Source organism: Coturnix japonica, chromosome 2, assembly GCF_001577835.2.
Source record: "Coturnix japonica isolate 7356 chromosome 2, Coturnix japonica 2.1, whole genome shotgun sequence".
NCBI classification, from domain to species: Eukaryota; Metazoa; Chordata; class Aves; order Galliformes; family Phasianidae; genus Coturnix; species Coturnix japonica.
The window spans coordinates 30557429-30580893 of record NC_029517.1 but is presented as its reverse complement, the minus strand read 5'-3'; the positions used below and the strand labels follow the sequence as shown (position 1 = coordinate 30580893).

At 40.6% G+C, this 23465-nt stretch overlaps 1 protein-coding gene across 4 annotated transcripts in view; it reads right to left on the bottom strand.

Annotated features, from left to right (window-relative positions):
- Nucleotides 1-23465, bottom strand: part of CREB5 (cAMP responsive element binding protein 5) — a 241078-nt gene that overhangs the window by 84333 nt on the left and 133280 nt on the right. Inside the window, exon 1 of one of the 4 annotated variants that reach the window (XM_015853851.1) lies at nt 14079-14203. The exons of the other annotated variants lie outside the window; for them this stretch is intronic. Coding sequence (XP_015709337.1) covers nt 14079-14125 — 47 coding nt within the window. The 5' untranslated portion in view covers nt 14126-14203. Of the gene's footprint in view, nt 1-14078; nt 14204-23465 lie in introns of those variants that run through there. 4 annotated transcript variants of the gene reach the window in all.

Below are 23465 nucleotides of genomic sequence, written 5' to 3'. Positions count from 1 at the left end.
GTTGGATTTTGGATCAGTTTAATTTTGGTTTTGTTTGTTTGTTTTTTTTTCCCATGGTCTCTCCCTAGTTTAGGAAGCCTGGGTTTAAGCCTGGTGTCAGCCTACCAGATAGCGAGTCCTCTGAATAGCTCCACATAAAATTTGATGAGAAATTAAGAGTTTAAGAGTAGTGACTCAGAGGTGTGCCTATTAGAGCAACTCCGAAATTTGTCTTTTATTTCTTTCCCTATAGCAACAAATCAACAGTCAGAATCAACAGCATCACACACCAAATAAATCTGGCCCAGGCTGTGTAGGATATGTAACAAAGGTAATCTATGGCTTAAGAGAAGAAAATGCAGCAGTATATATGCAAGATACTTTGCATTTCACAGACACATACTACCAGCTGTTTATTCTTTAGTTCATGGTTGTACACCTATTGGGAACCTCCCCCACACCTCTGTAAACTTTGCACAGCTCCTGGTCTGATTTCCACTGTGGATTTAACTCTAAGCCACAGATAAGCACAGTACTTGGGGTTTAGAGTTAAGTGTCATTTATTATCATTTCTGACATCTCCATACATTATCGTGAGCTTCTTTTTCACAGGGGATTTGAAATCTGATTTTAATTTGTGGTAGGGTTATGGTCACAATAAATGTCTATTTCAGACATTCATGAGAAGTCTCTAATACAAATGGAAATGAAAAGTGGCTGTTTTCTTGTATTTTCAAACCCATGTATGTAAAACATCCAGTTCAGATCTGTTCCACACGGAAACCTGTTATCGATCCACCACTGCACCCTGACTCCTGCCCTGGCAGCAAGCACCATCATGCTGAGCCATCTCAGCAGGTTTTATAGCTCGCATAATAAAAGCCCAGGTTATGAAATCATTAGCACCTCAGCTGAGGCTGCCACAGGGATGCCCCTCTTAGTTCGTTGTGAAGTGCTTTGGCAGCTATACAATCAGAGAGTGTTTGGATATTGTTGCTTCAGTATCACCACAGAGAGGGAAGTCCCATTACCATTACTAGCACAAGCCACTAAGCCATATCTCAAAGCTCCTCATCCACATGCCTCTTGAACACTGCCAGGGATGGTGACTCCACCACCTCCCTGGGCAGGCTGGTCACTGAGCAAAATGTTTGGATGCTCCTTATTCCAACCTTGAGGCTTTTCTTGTGAGGTTCAGAAATACTGTGAACCTTGTCCCTGCAAATGAGCAAGGCAGCACACCTGTGAGCAGGGTGAAGGACAGGCAGTAGCTCTCACTATCCAGTTTGACTTATACTCAGTCAAGGTAGATGGGGCTGTCGTGTCAATAATGAGTATGGGCATCCAAGACAAGGGAACTTGTGTGAAGGCACTACCTCCAGGTGTCCAGGGGGAACTTGCTGGGGGAAAGGACATTCTACTCACTTGAGCACTCTAAAGGTGCTCAAGTTCATGGTTATTTGCAAAAATGAATTCAACCAGTTTTACCAGCTGCTCAAGACAGAGCACCCAACGAAGAATGTGTGCCAATCAGGTTCACGAACACTAAATAAAGCTGGCTTATGTTGCCATCTTTCTGAATCAATGCTCTGGGTCATGATTTAAGTAATTGAGGCATTGGTGCTTTTTAAAGCAGCATAAGTAAACAGCCAAGCTTGATGTGATATAAAAAGAACCGCAACAGAAAGGAGAACTTAATGTAGTAATGAAAATCACTTACCCTTAATCATCCCTGAGACAGTGTTTTTACAACACTATATGATTTATGCAAGCTGTAAGCATACCTCCTTTGACTTTTCTAATAACAGGGCATCTCAGACTTGCTTGTTGGGATTTGAGTTGGTGGTTTTTTTGTTGTTTTAATCACTATCCCAAGCGCATTACTTAAGCCTTTGATACCTTTTCTGTAAAAGGATTTGCTAAGCAATAAATCATATTCATTTGAAAAGGAAACAAAACAAAGCAAAACAAAAAATAAATAAATCCAAAGAACCCAAAACATTACTAGAAAAGTTTGCAGAAATAAGAGGTTTGGTCACAGGTGTGTAACCAATGCATATGATTGTTTGAAGTCTTAATGAAGCCTACATTTACTGCTGCTGACAAGCGTGCTACTTAGTGCAAGAGACTGTATGAAATGTTCACCGCATGATTTATGATTGTGCCCTTACATTAAATAGGAAGGACTGTAAACTACCTGTTCTCTGCTGAGCACCTCTATGCTTCCTCTTGCATGGAAGGGCCTCAGCTTTTGGAAAAGCCGCACAATTTCTAAAGTGAGTACGCTCTTGTGACACTGAGCCTAGCCAGACCACAAACTATTTTATTATGGCATGCAAAAGCCTATGTGCAAAAACCCCTCTTTAATTAAGATAGAGCAACCAGCACTGTGGTTGTAATTACCTTGGACTGCTTTACCCACGGGCATAATGAAATAAAATTGGGCCCTCTATATTTTTGTTTTTAAACTAAGTAAACCCAAATTAATTTATTCAACTCAAACCAGACAGGTTTCTCTTTAAAAGGAAGGCATATATGGTTGGAGGGGCTGGTGCAGGAGGCAGAGTGACATGCAATGATGACTGTGAACTGCAAACTGCTGGCAAAACATTTGGCTTGCCGTTGGTCCGTGGCCAGTATTTTCCTTTGTTAATGAATCCCACATCTTTTCTAAGTTAAGCATTTCTTCTTCTCCCCCCTCATTTTATTTGAAACATATTTTAAATATTTTTGTTTTTATGACGTCGTGGAACATGATACAGCCCCCTCCTAACCCTGAATATGGGAAAATCAATTAAAATTCTGACATTAAGAGCAATGATATAAACATACGGTTCAACTACCCAGACTTCTTTTTTAAGCAGCGTATCAAGGATCAGTGCAAGGAGAAATAACCAAACGAGAACCCCACATTACTGGGTAAAAATGATAGCAATCAGAATGTCTCGCAGCCAGAACTGTGCCACTCACGAAACATAAAAACTGGCACAAATTTTACAGGTTTTGATAGATTTCTCCAGACATACTCAGGGTTACATATTTTTCAGCTATGTTCTTTTCCAGGGGAAATGACCATTAAAAAACAATAATCCATCCTAAACGCCGTGTTTAATATTTAATACACTTAGTCTCTCTCACCCAAAGGACCTTCATTTATGACTACAAGAATGCAACCTTAAAATGGAGTTTTCTGGGGTTTCTCATTAACTTCTGGCTTTTCTCTGAAGAAAAACGGTAGAAAAAATATTAAGAATGTTTCCATCAGAACAGAAACGTGATCTTCAAATGCAGCGAACATTTTGGGCATCCACTGATACTTGCCCTGCTGAGCACCAGTCCTCCAGACTATGTGACAATAATACCTCTTCAGCTCCCTTTGGTATTTCAAGTTATCAAGACTGCAGGTAGAAAAAAGCAAAAGTCACCTAAACTCCAGGGTATACAGTCACCAAACAGATGATTTCCAACCTGTCACTGGCAAGAAAATAAGTTTTTTCAGCCATTCTCTATGGACATCTAATCTCCAGTCCTGTGAGCATTTAGCTCCACAAATATACATGGCCCCTTTTAACACTCTGGAATCCTACAAACTTTGCATCTTTGGCAAACATAACTCGTCCTACCAACAGAAGAGATGGCAAAGTATAGCACAGTGCTCTGCTGGCCCTCTAGCCCACACTGTGTGAGGACAAGGGTTCGATGGAAAAAATCAAATTGCAAAAGTGTGTTCTGAACTAAACCCCTTAGTTTTGCCAAAAAAGAATGGTGCTATGCTTGTGTTAGAAATAACAAAAAGCTTTTCTAGAGGCTCCAGGTATCAACCTGAAGTCATATTAGGACAGAGGATTCAGTAATGTACAGAGTATGTGCAAATTAAACATACTCCCTTTACCATAGTGAATTCACTTGCATTGTAACAGACACGATTTACACAGAAAATTACAGCCGAGCTCAAAAGCCACAGCTGAACTTTTCTTTTTCCTCGTCAAATAACAGAATTTGATAAATGCAGCATTTTCAGATTAACCAAAAATATTAAATTCACTAAAAACAAAAACAAAAGAGACCCAACTAGTAAATGTTACAGATAGATCATTGATATTTGGAAAAGCAAGCTTTTCTAGCGTTCTGGTGATTTAATAATGAATTAATGGTGCATTAATTTGGACATTTACCTAACTTTAGAGAGTTAATTTTTAAAAATCCTGTGGGTGTTTTTTTTTTCCTGTGCTTTTTTTTTTTTTTTCTTTTTTTTTACAAAAAATAATTGAAAAATTAAGTAATGTTGAGTTAAACTATTATTTTTAATTTCAGTCAATCACGTTGTTCTCCACGGAGAATGAGATACAGCTCACCTTTTACAGACACGCGAATGACACAAAAGAACCCTTAAATCTGTCAGCTTTCCTTCATTTCCTCTTCTGTTAAAAACAAGCTGATATTCCAAATGATTCTTTTTTCCTTTCTTTTTCTTCTTTTTTTTTTTTCTCTCTCCCTTCTTTGTGATTTTTTCTAATGGTTTTAACAGCTTGTTATAAACTTGAACATCAATACCAACGCATTAATAAAAAGGTAACTTGGCTGTTTTCAAAACTATCTTAGTGAACAACTGATTAGCTTCCTTAATAAATTAACTGGGTGGGAATGACATTTTTAATGAAAGGGGAAAATAGTATATTCTGCAGGAAAGTATGGGACTTTCTGTTTTGTTTTCCGCAGGATTAGCTCCTCCAGCCAGGACATTTTTGCCACTCTCCCGACAGCAGTACAAAACCGTCTTTGACATTTACTGAACCATCAGACACAGCCCTTTAAAAGAGCAAATCCTGCCCTCATTACAACAAAAGAGGATGTGAACAAGGTGAAAGGATGGCAGTAAACAAGGTGACAGAGGTGTACTGAGAGCCAGGCTGCGTGCTGCAGGTTGCGCTTTCTGTAATGTCATTATTATGAACAATAGCATTCTCTGAGCCTTTTAACTCAAGGTGACCACGAGGTTGAGGCAGAGTGTCAGTGGACAGTGAACATCCAGTGACTGTTTCACAGTCTTTACATTATGTTCCCCAATAAATAATTAATTTTGCAATAGTAAAATAGGGGAGCATTCAGAAGGGCAAGACATAATTCTATCTGTGGTATTAGTGACAGCATATTGGATGGTCATTAGTTAATGGACAAATATGAGGTATATAGGGAGTTAACTGCAAAAAGGCATTAATGTGCCATTACTTTTAAAGTGGGAACAGCTTTTGCTAGCTAAGCTCCTGTAAAACATACCTTTGAGCTTAGAGGAATATTAGCAAATGGATCCCCTACACAGTGATGGGCAAAGCTCAGAAGGCTGAAAAATTACGCTATCTCCTTGTTTAGCAAAATATGCTGAAAAATACCATAAAGGCCTGTTCTGCTTGTTACGGTTTACATGATTCATTTTTGTAAAAAGGAAAAAAAAAAAAGAAAAGAAAAAGAAAAAAAAAAGGTACTTTAAGCAGCTTATTGGTTTGTAAATACCTAATAAATTGATTTTTTCAGACCTTTTAGATTTTTTTTTTTAGAAATCTTGACTATGAGCATTAAATACAGATGCTTATTCAAATGGCTGTTTGTAAACCAAAAAATATATTTTGCTTCATTTTAGTTCCCACTTCAGCCAAAAAAAAGGTTGGTTACAGGATTCCTGTCTTATCTTCACTGGTTTATCATCTGTAACCCAGGTGAATGGCCCTTACAGAATGATGGGAAACCTAGGAAATGAGGAATTGTGAAGAACAGCTCATCCTATCCTCAATAACAGCAATTCAAAGTCCACAATTAAAACTTCTACTGGGTGCATAGGATCTGAATTTTTGGAGCAGGTTTCTTGGAGCCTTATCACTCAGGAACATGTCTGGGGGTACAACCTGCTCACAGCCATTCGACAGAGAGAGCAGACTTCATCCTACACTGATCAAGAGTTCCTCTGACTGCAAAATGTTTTTCCTCTCCCTACAGTCTTTCTGAGTCCTCTGGGGCTTTTGTAGGCCAACCCAAATATCTTACCCTGAGCCAATCAGTTAATTATTATATCTTATGTTTGTCCTATTTGATAATTACTGTGCACGGGAGACACATGCCAATGCAGATGTGCTGCTGCAATACAGAACCCAGTGCTCGGTGCTGTGTGGGGAAGCAGCAGGCTCACATCCTTCCTCCAGATGGCTTGATCAGACCTGCACTCAAAAACATCCCCCTCTTGGAGCATTGCTTCCTTAAATCAAGTCTCCCTGAGATAAAGAGATGGTTTTTAAGGAAAGAAACGGAGACATCAGATAGCGCTGGTGCTGGTTGCACTGTCAGGAGTGAACAACCTGAGACTGATGTTTAAAAATCCAGAACATATATCACATGTGACTGCCACAGTATTACTGCCTGTTCCTCCGTTTGCTGTTCCCCACACCTCCCAGGCACTTTCCAGCAGAAATCTAGTAATAATCAGAAGCAACAGAAATGTTTAGAATAGACCCTGAAAATCAAGCAGAAAATAAAATGTACAAAGCTCAATCACTTTCCAGTGCACAGCCAAGTGAGAAACACACACACACACACAAAGGTATTTCTCAGCAGTAACAATTCCAGATTTGCAAAGGGAAAGTATTTTCCCTTGAAACAATTCTTAATTTCTTTTGAAACAATTGTTAATTTGTCAGAAATGACGGCATAGTTGGCTTATATGTCAATACTGAACCAAAACTGAAACATTTCAGTCAAGCACGTTTCTAAATTCACTTTCTAAATAGATCTCTATTATTCATGCTTTTCCAACTCATTATTTTCTATAATGTTAATTTCTTTTCTCCCTATAACTTTATAACCAGGACTGGTAGGGTTCTGAACAGTCCATTAAGTGTTGTAGCACTATTATAGGGAACTATGAAGTCTTATCAAAATACCTTGAAACAAGAAAATGACAACAGTAATCACTAAAAGGGAAGTAACTTCATAATCTGTTTGTTCATTCAATACATTGCAATAACTACCAACTTGTGGTAGTTGTAGCAGGTTTTCCCCTGAATTGAGAAAGTTTCATGCGACACAGAATTAGCAAGTAAAACCCAAACAAAACACTCATACAGAGCCGTGTCCTCTTTAGCTGCTGTCTAATTTTTTGCCCAAGATTCGATTGCTCATTCTGCATTAACTTTTCACGTTATGGTGAACAAGCATGTTGACAGATTTCAGTAAGAACAGAAAGGAAAGAAGAAAGAAATGAAGAAGAGAATAGAAAGAAAGAAAGAAAGAAAGAAGAAAGACCAATGAAAGAAAGAAAGAAAGAAAGAAATGAAAGAAAGAAAGAAACGAAAGAAAGAAAGAAAAGACAAGATTAAGAAGAGAAAGAAAGAAAGAACACGAAAGAAAGAAAGAAAGAAAGAAGAAAAGAAATGAAAGAAGAAAGAAGAAAGAAAGAAGAAAGCAAAAGAGAGAAAGAAAGATGAGAGCAAAGAAAGAAGAAAGAAAGAAAAGAAAGAAAGAACAGAAAGACAAGAAAGAAAGATAAAGAAAGTAAGAGAAAAAGATAAGAAAGAAAAGAAAGAAAGAAAGAAAGAAATGAAAGAAAGAGAAGCACAGAAAGAAAGAAAGAAAGAAAGAAAGAAAGAAAGAAAGAAAGAAAGAAAGAAAGAAAGGAACTGTCATTCACATTTGCATTTACATAAACATCACTGCCTTAAGTCATGAAACTTGGAATCTTGTTCATGTGATAGATCATTACTGGTAGGATAATTTAGGAATTACAGAAGTTCATTTGGCATTGCATCCTCAAACACATGTGTGTGTGTCCATATATGCATATATATAAAAGCACACAGAGGGATTTCTGTGCTAAACTGCACTTTGTGCAACACATGATTGTCTCATACAAATGGCCACAGGAGATATCAGTCATCAGAGGATTCCAATGGCAAGGAATCCGCCTCTTCAATCCGTCTCTAAACTGAACCTTATCTAAGTTTCTATTTTGACTTTTCAGTGAATCTTCTAGACAAATTTAAAAATATACTCACTTACTCACAGTACGTCAGACAACTAAATAGTATCTAGAAAAATGAGAACTCCTACAGTGATAGTACAGCAGAAATACAGATCACAACCCTAACTGCAATAAAGAAAAATACACGCAGATCTAGAATCTGAATGACAACAGAGAAAAAAACGTACTGGAACTTTTTTTTTTTTTTTTTTTTTGGTATGATGCTGAGTGCACTCAAGCTGAGGTCAAGAGAGGATCTGGTCCAGTAAGCAATAAGTTTTTTTTCTGTTCTGGTTTTTAAGACTCAGTTTGGAAAAAAATACCTCATGTTAAAACTGACATATAAAATTACTGTCTCTGATGGGCTTTTCCAGCATGGTAAAACCTTCTACTAACTTTATTTTTGACAGGACTTGTGATAATTAGTTGACATTTAGAGAACATGTAATGAACATTTGTTATTATTATTACTTAGGTGCCGCGAGTGAGTACGGATTTACTGATCTGTAGAAAGCAGTGTCCATCTGAACCAAATTGGCCCCTATTCTTCACAGTCACATAGAGGCACAAGAGCTGCACATACCTGTAATAACACCCTCCACTTTGTTGTTTATGTGAGTGCATCTTGTATTCATAGTAATAAATAACTTTAATATGTTTGACTTAATGTTTGAATAATGACTGCAGTGTGCAAACCATCCTGTGATGCCCTTGAATGAAAGACTCTATGCTAGAATAAAGACCACCAAACGCATACAGCTTATACTGATCTAAGATACTACAGTTCTCACATTTGACTTGTAAGTTAAATTAACTGATGGCTGGTTTTATTACAATGTGCAGAAATCTTTCAGTAAATTGGAAATGAGAAGTTTTCAGTACAGTTAGTCATTTTAACATAGAAACCTACAAGGAAATATCAAGACATAAAATAAAGAACAGAAGCAGTCACAGAATAAACAATGTTCTGTTAAGTAAGTGATACTTTTCTGGCTGTGCCGGAATCCAAAAGCCCTAAGAAGTAAAATTTGTTACACAAGGGGTGAAAAATCTTTCATGCTATTTGACAATCAAGGCCTTAAAAATGTGTTTGGAGGAAGCAGAGTGAATAGACAGCAAGCTCCACAACACAGAAATTCCATGCTGCATTTAAAAACAAATTCAAGCACCCATGTGAGGAGGAAATCACCTCATAATGGGAATCCAAGATTCATCAGTCCCTGGAGTTACCATGGCAGAAAAAGTAGTCTTTCAGGAGAGCACGTCCTAAAACTAGAGATGTTGGAAAGTATGTGGGTGCTCAAAGGAGTGATACAGACTTTATCCAGAGCCCGTCAAAGCAGCACTCCCATCCACTGCAATAAGCTTTGGGTCAGGTTCAAACTCTGAACGTAGTCCTCCCTCACTAGAATTGGCTGGTCACAACGGAAACTGTTTGGGCAAGGTACCCCACCCATAAACAGAGCACTTGGGGAGAATATAGTAGTAAGCAATGAAGTTTGTCTCTTTGCCAAGAGTAGGGGTTGTGTCACCTCCTTATTCACCTCTTGAGAGAATAAAATGAAGGCTATAGTAAGGTAATCTCTGAGGCAATCTGAAAAGAAACACTACATGAATAAGAACCAAGAGGATAAGGGTTCTTTCAATTTTGATGTGAAGGTGGAAGAACTGAGTAAGCAATGGGGTAAGAGTCATTAGCAGATGGATGCAGTGTTTCCATCACTCCTCTCCTTGGGATTGTATAAATAGGAAGAGAAATAGAAAGGAAACACAAACGTGAGTATGGAAACAGAGTTCCACTGAGGAAACTGCCACATCAACTAGGTGAAAGACGAAGATATGCAACTCCATTTGCAGGAGAAAGAGAGTGTAAACACAGTTAAGTGGATATTAATGAACTCTAAGCAAGGATGGCAAGCCTGTTCTGAACTTACAAATCACATCCGCATTAATACCAAATGAGTTCATTAAGATTAACATTATTATGATGAGTATCAAAGGGATTAAAAGAGATTATGGCAAATAAGAGAGTCAGATAGGAATGAGATGTAATTACCTTCATATCTGGCTTATCTGTAGCTGCAGAGAAAGACCCAAAATTCAGTTCAAACTGGAGCAACGTAATTCGTATTTTAATCTGAAGTGTAATTTTCAGCAAAGCTGATCTCAACAGTTTGGTCTGAACATGGCCCAGGCATGTGCAGGACAAGCAAAAGATGGGTGCAAAGCAGAACAGAGCGAAACAGGGAAAGGGAGACTAAGCCCCCTATTGCCCCAGAATGTTCACTGAAGTGCAAGGCAACTTAGTCCTTGTGCCCCCATACCCAAAATGTGACATGAGGCCACCACTTCTAGAGCCAGAAGTGCTCTGACCCAAGCACTGATCATGCCCAGCCACATGCAGGTACAGGCACATATTTTTAGAGCAGGACTTAATGAAGCTCCCTTTGGAGGGGTAAAGCTTGGAAGAAGGCTTACTGTGGAGCACACCTAGCTCAACTCAGAGCAAGGCAGCATGTTAAACATACAGAGCTCATGTTTTGAATTCACTGGAGAAGGCAGTCATAGTATCATAGTATCATAGTCTCGTGCGGTAAGCAGTCCACCACTGCTTACAATTCTTGTTCAACACATACATGGTGAAAACACTGCAATATCTCTGATGATCACATATGCTTTCTTCAGTACCCTGTGTCTGAAAATTTCATTGGGCTTCACAAATATGAGGAGTCTTCCTAAACTATTAAAAGGAAATAGTCCTACTGCAGAGCTAAGAAAATTGAAGAGCACAGGGATGGAGTGAATCACGTTCAGTGAACTGAAAATATATCTTCTTACTTGCACCTCATGCTTTTGTACAGCAGCTACAGAGTCAATTCCTTTGTGCATGCAGAGACCAGCTAAGGAGCACCAAATTACTGCTTAAGATCACACAGCGTATAGAGAGGATAGTCTGCCAACGCACACATAAAACAACAAAGGCGGAAATGTTCCTTGGGATCGTGGTGGGGAAAATGTATTGGGACTCTTCCAGCCAGGCCCTGCTTTGAGCAAACTGCCTTTCTTCAGAGACCGACCACGCGCGGTCAGCCTCCAGTGCAAACACCGCTTACGAGCTTTGGTGTGTTTGGCCTCTGGTTTGTTTGACAGGTTACATGTGCTTCTGAATATATCTTCTGATGCTCATTTACAGAGCGCTGCTAACATTTCTCTTGGCTGCTTTTTAAAAAATCAGGTCTCTAAAGATATCATCCTTCAATGAGAAAATCCTCTTGCCAGAAGGCCCAGCTTCAAACACGGTGAGGCCGACAGCCAGAGCCGTCAACCTCTGGTCACAGAGCTGTGAGCCCACGGCCATACCTGCACATGGCTCTGCACAGTGCAAGATGGGCAACGGAGGAATCCTGAAGGGGCAGAGACTATAAATTTTTTTGTCCAAAATGAATGTGTAGTTTAAAAGCACTTGTCAGAGCTGTCTGGCTCTCTACAGAACAGTTATACCTCATTAATTATACACTTTATTGCTTCAATAGGCACAGGAGATTTTTATACATACACATGTACATATGCATATGGAATTTACAACTGTAATTTTTTGAAAAGAAGCCCTTTAAACTGTTCCCTCTGTGGTAGCGCATTGAAATCAGTTAAGTAGCAGAAGTAAATCGTAACTTAGAGATGCAGTGCATTTTTGGAAGGCACAGACTTACATCTTTACACTCTCAATCTAGCTTCTCCAAACAGGAATCAGTGGGATGGGAAGACACGGCTGCTTTGTGAAGGCTGTGAGCATAAGGCAGGGTGATCAGTCAGCCCAAAGCATCCCAAGCATCAATACATCCTCCTTTGCTGCCCTCACTCTCAGGTGAAACATGAATAGATAGTACCAGACAACGATAAACTGATCTCTACGGACTTGCAGGGCATGCTGCACTGTGCATTTTGTATGGATATTGATAGAGAAGTAGCAAAGATGTGCAGGTAAAGACGGAGCATGACAAAGCCTGTCATCTTCTGCCTAGCACCTTGCCAATATGGCTAGACACTGTCCTAGGACAACATTGACAGACTTCCTTCACAAAGTGTTCAGCCAGAAGAGCCAGGAAAAGAAAGAGTACAGTCCAACCAGCATCCAAAGGCAGGCAAGGGGAAGAATCTGCACTGCTTTACTCTGATGGTTCATGGAGTTGCACTTCCCAACATTTCTAGGAGAAAATATGAGTCAGAAATCCTACGGGAACTCCTGCAGCAGCACAGCTCCCTCCACAACCCACACATCCTCAGCAGAGCACTGCGCAATCTAACCCATATGGTATATCTGCACTGCAGTGTGGGCCAGAGCCGGGTGCGGCCTTACATTCAGCTCTCAAATGATAAAAAGTTTGGCACATGAGCAACTGTTTGTGATTGAGCAGTTGACTGAGGAGCCTGAAAATCAGAGCATTTAGGAAAACCTGTGGGTTACTGTTAGGTGTAAGATGGCTTTGCAGGGGCACTGGGGAGGGGCTCTTGTCCTGCTCAGAGAGGAGGGTCTGTGATCCTAGCAAAGCAATGCTTTGGGGTATTCTGGGGACCAACACAGGGGCCAGCACAAGTTTGAAAATAAATAAATAAAAAATAAGTAAAATCACCAACCCCCTAGGAGCAGCATTTTAGGCTATTTGTTGTTAGTCAAGTAAATCTCTGGAGCGTTGCCGTTCCAGAGGACACAGATGCAGCACTTCACTGTGAGAGGAATTCCCTGAAGGGGGCACTTCCGAGACCAGGATCGGAGAAGCAGCTCCTGACACAGAAACCTGATTCAGGCAGAGCGGATGTCCCGAGGACACCACCTGGCATCTCCCATTCACCTCACAACTACACACAAGCACAGTACAAGAGGAGTCTCGATGTTATACTCCTCATTCCCCACCCTAATGCTAATGTGCGAGCTTGGGGAGGAGGTAACTTTTTCTCTGCCCTCAACCCCAGAAGTTGTTGGAAATGTGGACAAAAGGCTGAAAGGTCTGCAGGGAGACAGATTCAATAAGACAAGCACAGTGCTTTGTCCTGCAAAGGAAACCGCCGTGGGCAGGCATCCCAACTGCAGGTGCTTCTGAAGGGCAGACCCATCGCATCCCGATCTGCTGCATATGATCACGACCTTGGCGGTCCCAGACACTGTGAGAAAGCAGCGAGCCCAGGCTGAACTAACCATAAGTAAGATGCTGACAAGTGTTAGACACAAATCACTGAGGCTCCTCAGGACAAGCTTTGCAAATTGCCTCCTTTCATGTATCATTCTCCGCTGTGGAGCTCCAGCGATAGGACCCTTTACTCACTGCCAGGCAGAGGCTGAACTGCTGTCTCTTCATGCACTTTCAAATTCGGCACTACACTCAGAGAACCACCCCTTTTCTCTTTGCCTTTCTCTTTTCTTTTTGTTCTCTTTGGGCTTTTTGTGGAAGAGACACCCCCAGTTTCAAACCATTTATAACATTAAAAAAAGAAGAAAAAAAAAGTAGTGGAAAATAATTTGCAGCTGTGATAATATCACATTTTTTAAAAATACAGTGATATAGTTTTACTTTTAATAATAAAAGATAAAAAAAGGGGAGTCTGTGAATAATTAGAGAGGGCAGTCTGAAGCCAGTTACAGTCACTGCAATTGATAATAAACTTAAACCCCCTTGACAGCAGGTAAATGCTTTGCAACCCTGACCCCCTTCCTCTCACATTACTTAACAACCCTGCAGTTCCAGCATTACATCACCATTGAAGCGATTGGTTCCTGCGTTTTAACTCTCTCCCCGTCTCCTCCGATTAGAACCCACACAATGATGGAAATAAATAAATAAATAAATAAAAAGTAGGAAGAGGGGGAAAAAAAACTTCTCTCAAGTTTGCTGCGCTCCTTGTTTGGGTTTGATTGGGTTAAGAACCAGCTTCTGCTGCTAACAGTCGGGGTTACACACAGCAGAAAACAAACTCTGTTGAAGTGGAAGAGAGTGGGAAAGGAGGACGAGGGAGGGGAGGAGAAGAGGAGGAGGAAGGCGACGAGGGGGGGAAAAAAGTATATAGGAATCAGAAAAGGAAAAGAAAATTAAAAACAAACCTCATGGACATCACTGAGCCTGAATTCCCTGCTGAGGTGCAGAACATGAGAGCCCTGGAATGAGTGTATGTAGAACTTGAGCCAAAGCTTAACTAGCCCGAGTGAGTCATATCCTTCCCATTTGATTCCCGTCCAAATGATGATGTAATGCGCTGGCCCTCTCCCTCGTTCGCTCCCGCTCACTGCACTGCCTCCCTCCTCCCCTTTTCTCCTTTTTAGCTCAGTGCTGGTGAAGTCACCATTTAAATCTGGCAGAGCTGAAGCAAAAACTTCAATGTAACCAAAACAGCCCTAGGCCAAGTTCCAGACGTACTGAGACTTGGTGGTGCAATTGCCATTGGAAACGAGTAAACAGAGAAAGAAACAGTGCCGCCTCTGAACGGCCTGCGCAGCTGCCTGCGGGATCGCAGGGAAGCCCGGGGATGAGGCTGGCTTGATTGACGGGGCTGACCAGGAGATCCTACACAAAACGTACTCGCGCTCGGATGCCCACGTGTTCCAGACTTCAAGAAGATCCAGCAATTGAGAGAGGAGGAGATAGAGCTGGAGGGCAGTGGAGAAGATCTGAAGTGTTTGTTTGGGTCCAGGAGAGTGCACGGCATTGATTTTGCAGGTTGTGTCACAGCGCTGGGCTTTCTCCCCCTTAACTGCACGGAGCTGGCACATGAAGGGCTGGAACTGAGCCCTGTGTTTTTGAATGAGGACTACGGGGCTGTTTCTTGGTGCATCTGTAGACTTACCGGTGCAAGGCACTTTCTCTGCTACTTCAATAGTAGCAGAAAAGCCACAAGCCATACAGCACTGTGAACTTCTGAACCACCGAGCTGCAGTGCTGCTATTGTTTACCCCGCATCTGAAACGATTCCTGTCTGGTGTTTATTTCACAAGTCTGACATGCATCGCTTTTTTCAAGGGTAGAGAATGTTTATAAGTGAAACCAGTGACAATTTCTGAAAACAAAACCTTTCACGTGCACCGGCATCAGCTATCATGGTGCTGAATGCTCAGCATTGAATGGCAGAGTCCAACTCCTGCTAACGTTATACTCTGCATCGACCACAGCTGAAATGCCTCACGTGTCCTCTCCCACAGAAGTTTTTCACCATTCGTTTCTTACAATTAATTGTATTCAACTGTTAAAAAGTGGCCATTCTGCACAAGAATGCAAAGCCTGAGCGATAACAGCAATACATGAGAGTATCTCGATACACATACAGGTGCTGATATGCGTATCAGTTTGTATTGCCGGACAACAGAGATGCAAGCATTAATGGCACTTGAAACGCTGGAGAGGTGCTTAAAGGTGGCTCCTTGCTTTATAGATCAAGAATTTCAGCGTATTTTACAAACTCACCCACTGTCTCAGAGTGAAATTCAGTTTTAGAACAGTCAGTGAAAACATCTATCCCCCACATTCAGAAAGCAACAGGAAAACATATCAGTCAATGCGGTTTTTTTTTCCTTATAACAACGAAATTTACAGAAAAGCAATTTCTATTGCTTAGCTGCATTTTATCAACAAGAGTTTGTGGGGTAGGATTCATTAAATGATTCCAGCAGTGATTTAATGTTCCTTATACAGCAAGGCAACAGAGATTATTGTAAAGTAGCAAAGTTTCCTCCCTGAGATGCTCTTAGGGTTATAAATTATCTCCAGAATGTGCTTCTATGGATCAGCACAGCTAGCTTCAGTCATGGTTCAGTCTTGAATTCAAGTAGTTTCAGCCATGAACTCAAATGATTTGTGTTTAAGGTACATATGATTTTCAAAGATAGAGCGAGAAGAGGAAAGAAACGAAGGGTTGCTCCTATTCAGTTTAAAAAGAGCAGATCTCTGCAGCAGACTGACCTGCTGGGTGACACTCTCAATTGATATTGATGCTGCAGCCACTCAGAGTGACACCTTTATCAAGCGAGGCAGCTCTGAATTAGAGGTGATCGGCCATAATTATTACTGGCGCCACTGAAGCCTGTGGCTTGACAGCATCAGATGTGGTTGTTATAAAGTTTGGTCCATTGTGTCAATGGCCCGTATAACTCATTTATGTCTGAATTACCAGCTATTGATTTTTTGTCTTCTGTAATGTAATAAAATAAAAGTTAGATCATTCTTAAAGCTTTCTTTTAATTCCAGCTTTGCCGATAGTTTCTCTTTAAGCTCAGCTCACTTCTCCATTATAAGTGACTTCCAGTCCTTTTTCTGTCCATGTCTAGGAGGTCGCCTTCCCTCTCCCCCTCTTCTTTTTATTTTGTCTTCTTATGCTTATACTGCTGGACTGCACAGCTTAGGTTCAGCATTCATCCTCCACTTACGCCACCAGCATTGCTGTGAAGTTTTTCATCAGCTCAGGACAGATCCCTGGCTCAGAACAGCTTCAAACTGATGGGAAATATGGCTACATCCTATGCACAAACATAGATCACCAGGCCTACCTCTGGAAGGAAGGAAGCTGCCACCACAGCGAAAAGCTATTGCCCTGAGGAAAGGAGGTTATTCTGGGGCTGCTTGACCATATGCATTCATTTCTGCAGCCCTTAGAAATGAACTGGCCTCTTCTCACTCCTCTGGAAGACCCACACAACCAGCAGCCTGCTGGATGGAAAGCAAAGTGCAACCTAAAAGATGGTGCAGTACTACCATCCTGCTTCAAGCATTTCTCTGGCAAATGTTCCCTTCACAAAAGAAAACTTTGTTTTACCATCATGGAGAGCAGACCCATTGTCCATCTGTGAGCACCCCAATCAACATATAGCAAGACTGACTGGATTTGTTAATTATTATTAGTCACGTAGACACAACGTCAAAAGACTTAAAGTGCCTAAAAAACAGTCTCTGCATTATAGATTTTTTTTTTTTTAATTCAAGCATTTTCTGACATGAAGGAGAAAAATCCAAGCAGCCTGATCTGCTCTTAATTTCTAAATAACGTATTTACACCAAATACCCATTTGAAGAAGTACACAGCTTTAAAACAGAGCTTTTGCTCCAAAGGAGTTAAAAATTATTTGTGCTTGCTAGTGGGAATACAAAAGGCTCTTTCCAGGCAGGTATTTCCAAGGCCTATTGATTTTTTCTTCCCCCTAACAGGAAACACTGTTTTCCCATTTTCCTTCCTGTGACAGACCAGTTAATGATAAAGAATGTCCTGTGCTCAAAGGAAATTCCGCTTGCATTCAAGAGCTCCCTCTTTATCTGTTTACTCTTCTGTCCTTTCTCCCCCCTCTCTGCCCCTATCCTTAAATTTCCATGCTCGGCCACGCTCAAGAATAGGGCTGTTGTGATGGGAGTTGTGGGATGTTTTAATTCTAATGGGAGCCTTCTTCAAAGTAGCGCCCTGGCCAGCACAGTTATGACTCCAGCTTAGCTGTCTCGTTCAGGAATGCTTGCAACACCCTCCCTGCAGCATGTTTCATCCTTAGGGAAAGGGTGGTGGGGCACACCACAGATGTTTGGTGTAACAGAAACTCCACAAAATCACTGCTCCTGTTGAAAGTTTCCACTCTGAACAACCAGAAAGCTCTATACTTCGAGAGCCCAAATGTCAGAGCACACTGGGATTATCTCACAAGCATATTGCAACAAGGAACTGGGTGTACTGCAGCTGAGATGGCTGGCGAACAAATCATCAGCTATATGTGCATTTTAGGTGAGTGTGTCACACACAGCGTTTGGGACTGACCTGTGCCTATTTTGATCAGTGGCCCCAAGCACTACGACAATGTCTGGGGATGAAAGCAGTGTAGCCTGATTATTTTTCTCTCTACTCCTTGGCTCCTAAAAAGGCTTGATTAAGAAAATATTCTGTAATAATGGTCCTACACTCAGGAAAGTCTCATTTTCATTCCTACATTATTTTTCATTTCTAACCCAAGAGCCTTACAGTCCCTGTGGAATTGAAGAGGCCAGATAATTTCAGGGTTAAACAAGCTTTAATGACTATCACATGTATGGAACCTTAAACCTAGTATTAAAAATTATTTTTTTTAAAGTGGCATCTCTTCCTTTTTTAATTTAAAATAACCGTCCAGGTGGTTTCCTAAGGATTTCTTTGCAAATTGCTTCCAGTGAACCTTTTCAGTTACAGACCACTGCAAACCCATGTGGTGTTACTCAGCGTTCAGTTCAACTTGGGTGTCCCATGTTTGTGAAATGGACAGGGGGACCATCTTCACAAGAGCCTACATGGGGAGGCTGTGGGTTCTGAGCCTGCCAGCAGTCACCAGCGAGGACATAAGAAAGCAGAGATCCACCAAGTCCAGCAATGAGCGTATTTTTCAGATCACTAATGTGATAGTGGGACACGTACTCCCAAGTCACTCAAGTGCTTCTGAAAAAGCTTCCTTGAAGGACACACAGCCCCAAGTGCTCAGCACTGAGCTGTGGCAGAAGTAGAACAAGTTTTTCCATGAGCTATCCAAAGTATCTAGAAATGTGTTTTGTGAGAACTGCCCCATACTTCTTGTACTTGAGCACTGTAATAAAATGGATTGGACTCAGTGATCCTTATTGATCCCTTCCAACTCTGGGTAGTCTGTGATTCTGTATTCTAAGTCTAAATGAATCCTGGAACAAAGATCTCCCCCTCTCACTTATATGCCCAAACATGCTGCTGGGTTTTAAAGGAAAAAGAATGTTGGGTAGAAGAGCTCTGGAGACAAACGTTCTGCAGCAAACCATGTATATGCAGAATGAGTGTGATGGCAGTGGGACTTCTCTGCATTCTTGCAATGAACCTTAACCAGAATTTTTCAGAACAATCTGAAGAGAAGAACTTCTTCTCAGGTGATGCTTTGAAGCAGGTTAATGCCACGTGGGATCATTCTTTTAGCACCTGGGTCATTAAACCACAAGAAAATAGAATGGAATGTTGCAAATATACCTTCGCCAAAGAGCTGTGGGCCAGCGATGAGCAGCTGACCTGGAAGTGAAGAGCTCTGTACCCAATTATGTATCAGTGAGTCATCCAGTCCAAGGAGCCAGCTATTTTATTACAGCTGTAAACCACAAATACCATAGACAAATAATGCAGCAATTTATGCAAAATAATAAATAACATTTTACATCTCTATAGAACCTTTCATCCTAAAAGATCCCAAAGCACATCCCAGGCAAGCCATAAAAAGTAATGCAATGCAATCACCCTTGACGTGGGCGATGGCAGCCCGCCAGCCACCCGCATAGGAGTGCAGAGGAGAGATGTTGACTAAGGACAAAAGTAAACAGCTGCAATTATTTTAAAAATGCTGTGTAATCTTTACTGTTCATCCATAATGAAAAGAAGATTCTCTTCCCTCCAGTGTGATTCTGATTACTCTAATGGATAATTAGTCCATGCTTGGTGAAGAGTGATGCCATCACTATTTTTAGTGCTGCACAAAGACACAGATATTTGTGTATCCTAAATATTTTGATCCCGCACCTCAGATATCTTAATATTCAAGGTAAAACTTGACAGCTTTGGACCTAGTTTATCTTGGACCTAGTTTAAAGCTTGCTTCCCATATGGTTACATTTCATCTCCTGTAGAAGGAAAAAGGGTCTATTTTTTTATGTTCTTTTTGTGTTTCTAAAAGTAAGCTGAAATTGCAAAGTATGGATTAAAAGAGCAAACTCATACGCTGAAATGAAATCTGTGCTGTGGAGCACTGTGTGGTAAGCACTGAATAATAGTACAGATAAGTTCTAATGCAATCACCTCTGTCATCTTCATGCTTTTTATTATTATTATTATTATTATTATTATTATTGTTGTTGTTGTTGTTGTTATTATTATTATTTTATTATTATTATTGGTAGCCTCTTTTTTTATTTTTCCAGCATGATAAAAATAATCAACATTCTAATGAAGCTTTTTAAAAATAGGCAAAGTTTTGGGACCCAGCTGAATTTGGGAAAGGAGAATTCCAGGACTCAGATCACCCTCAACACAGCAGCACTGATTTACGATGCTATTTGATAGAAACGTACACAAGGTCACTGGTTCCTAAAGATGAGTCCTTTCTTTTAGTAATCCAGCTGACAGTTCAATATTCTCTTCATGAAAGTAAACAGATGTATCTGATCACTGGGAAATATTTGCTGGACTCCTGCTGGACAAATTGGCTTTAGTTTTGAAGCCCCATGGATTTCGGGTAGCTGAGCAATTCTGCTGGCCCCAGCTCATCCTCAGGTACACAGTGAACACCATTTATTGCTATCAGGATACTGAGAACTTCTTATACGAGCGGTACCGTTTGCAACTTGGCTCCATCCAAAGGTCTGAATTTGATCTATATGCAGGATCTTGACATCGAAACTACAGCTTCTTCTAGTATAGGTTAGAACTTTTAGGTGTTTGTTACAAAACAAAGAAGTTCGCAACAAGGAGACTGAGGCTGAGTCCCAACTCAGGGCCAGCCTGCAATTCCCTATTCTGCAGGATCCAACTGAAGTGTAACAAAAGGTTTCCAGTGTAAGAAGTCAGCCACAAGAATTAAAACTCTAATGCTGATGACATAAAGCAATTACTTGATTAGACGTTTCATTTAAAAGGGAAAAATTACTGTCTTTTCTGATTTTTATTTTTTTTTTCTATTTTTGGTGGTGCGTTTCTTTTCTGTAATGAGACTTAAACAGGAAATACAAGTTCGATATCCTTCACAGCAACTTCTCCAGTCACAGACTCATTATCTGAGAGATCCTTTCTGAAACTGAGTGAGGTCCATCTGTACTCACTTATGTTTTTAAAATTTTCATGCAATGTTTAGTCCTCCAAAGCTTTTCTTCTGGAAAAGAATGGCAATCTATTATCTCTAAATATATTCAAAATAAACAGATTTCTCATACACTCATTCAGATCTTTCAAGACTCTAAAAGGAAAGTATCTGTATTTACTGACTTCAGAGCCAGAGTTACACCATCAGTTTTACTTTGATGATAAATGAAAGAGAAAATATTTCTATCTTGACTTCCCCATTTGGTGGTGCAGGATGCTGCTTTGCTTATAATGCCAGTTTCTGTGAATCAAAATGAACAGCTTTTCCAGTCTTGCCTGGAAAAAAAGAATGAAATCTAGCTACAAAACATGCACGTACGTGGAAATACGCAGGGAGTAGGAGTGTATTCCACACAAACTGTGCCTACTGAATTTACACTTGGGAACAGGCATCTGTTTGGACACTTCCTGACTGTAGCTTGTTCCTACCACTGTGCAACCCCAAATTCTGCATGTTTATCCTTTCTGACCACAGTCTGTGTCAGTGAGGCTGTCCTGCAAATTCTGTACTGGAAAAATCGCACTGGCGCGCTGGCATCCCTGGTGATTTTTCACATAAGGATAGAAGATTAACTTTCTGCTAAAGAATGAACCACAGTCAGCTCAATTTTATAAATCCCAAGAAACTAGACTTTAATTTGTTTAAATTAGAAAAAAGAAAAAGAAAAAGATTTATTATGGAAACAGGATAAACAAATTAAAACAATGATGACTAACCCATCTGAGAACCTGCAGAGTTCACTTACGGCCCAAGATTCCCTCTAGCATGAGTGGAAACTTCTGTGAATGTATCTGAATGGCTTTGATGCAAAAGCAGCAGCACCTAGATCTGTTTCCCAGCTTAACCTTAGTTATGCGTTTAACCTTCCAGACCCTGAGACTGCACCATTTCTTAGCTGTATCCCCAAAACCTTCCCTTTGCTCATTCTTTAGTTTCTCAGGGTTTTGAAACTTTCTGCTGCCTTTGTCCCTCATGTTCATATTTCCACGTGTTAATTATTCTGCACAGAGATGCCAATCTGAATTCAGCCTGAAACCACTTCAGGGCTTATATATTCTTGTAATTGCTTCATAACTGGAACATGTGTCTCACCACCCTGCACGTCAGTAGTTGCAACATCATTTTCTCTGGCTTTTACCAATGCAATTCTACCCCTTTCATATCTGTCCAGACTGCTGCTGCAAAGACCATTTTTCTAACACTGCCTTGAATGTGGCAAGTTCTTTCTTTGTCCTTTAATTAGCACAGTCGGAACTTCCTCCTGAAAAGCTGTTTTCTTTCATATTTCTAGACACTTGTAACCATCCTCCCCACACCTTCCCCAGTATGTTTTCTTAATCCACCATGCCAGCCTAACACCTCTCAATGCCCCTGGAAACCCATCTTCCTCACACAACTTTATTTAAGACAGCCTGTACCTTGAAAGCAAGCAGATCATTGCAGAAGTTTGCTGTCAGCCCGTCACCACTTACAACTACTCACAAGCCCTCCTTCTGCATCACTGTACTGAGATGATGAACTGCTTCTTCTTCTAGAAATTTTTATTAGTTCCCCCAGGCACAGCCTTGCATTTTTTAATACTGAATTTCATTCCATTTCCATTAGTTCAGTACTCAGAGATCATCCAGGTTTTTTTGTTGATGGCTTTTTTCCCTCCTTTTCTTTTTTTCTGTATAACATCCAGGTCCTTCTCTGTATTACCAATGTCTACAAACCCTGCATTGCCAGCAGCACTTGTTGCACTTGCATTACAGTTATTAATGAAAGCGCTAAACAAAATTGCATCTGCACTGAACTTCATGAAACTCCACAAGTAACCTCTTCCAACCCAACACCTTTTCATCCAACTCCATTCTGGTTCTTTCTACTACCTGTACCTTCACTTTAAGCATGCTAAATGAAGCCTACCTGCCCTGTTTCCTAGAAGACACTCCCTCATGTTAGTTGTGGTTCTTGAGATTTTAAAAAGCACCCGTATTTGAGGTATTTCTTTGCTGATACAAAGGGATAAGCAACATTTCTGGGAGGCTTTTAAATAGGCATTTAAATGTTTTAATTACAGTGTAAATAAGTTATCACAAATACTACTGAAACATTTAAGGCATTTCAGATGTCTATTGACTTTCATATCTGTATTAGGAGAACTCTGCATCTGTACCCTAAAGAACCAAGAAGCCCTCTAAGGTACAGCATGCCATTCTGTACTGATTGCCCTCATTACTGGGAAGTATCATTCTGTAGAATTTTTGGTGTTTCTAGAAGAGCTTTCAGGAATGCCACAAAAATGTATGGTTTGCTTACTTGATTAATGTCGCGATCTATGGTTGCCAATCTGTCCACTGTTGCTTTCTCAGGAAATTATTTCACAAACTTCACTGCTGGGTGTTGCTTAACATCCAGCACCAACTCCACTATAAAGCCACACATATGATTTATCTGGTGGCCAGTGTGTGTGGGAGGAAAGATCTAGGAGTCTGACAAAACTTCACTCCTTTTAGCTTTCAGGCCATCGCATGCTGAAATCTCGACTGCTATGCTTCATGGCCTGTTTGTAAATCCTCAGCCAATGCAAGCTATTACTATTGAGTTTGCACTAAGTGAGTGCAAAATGAAAGTGATTAGGCACATCCT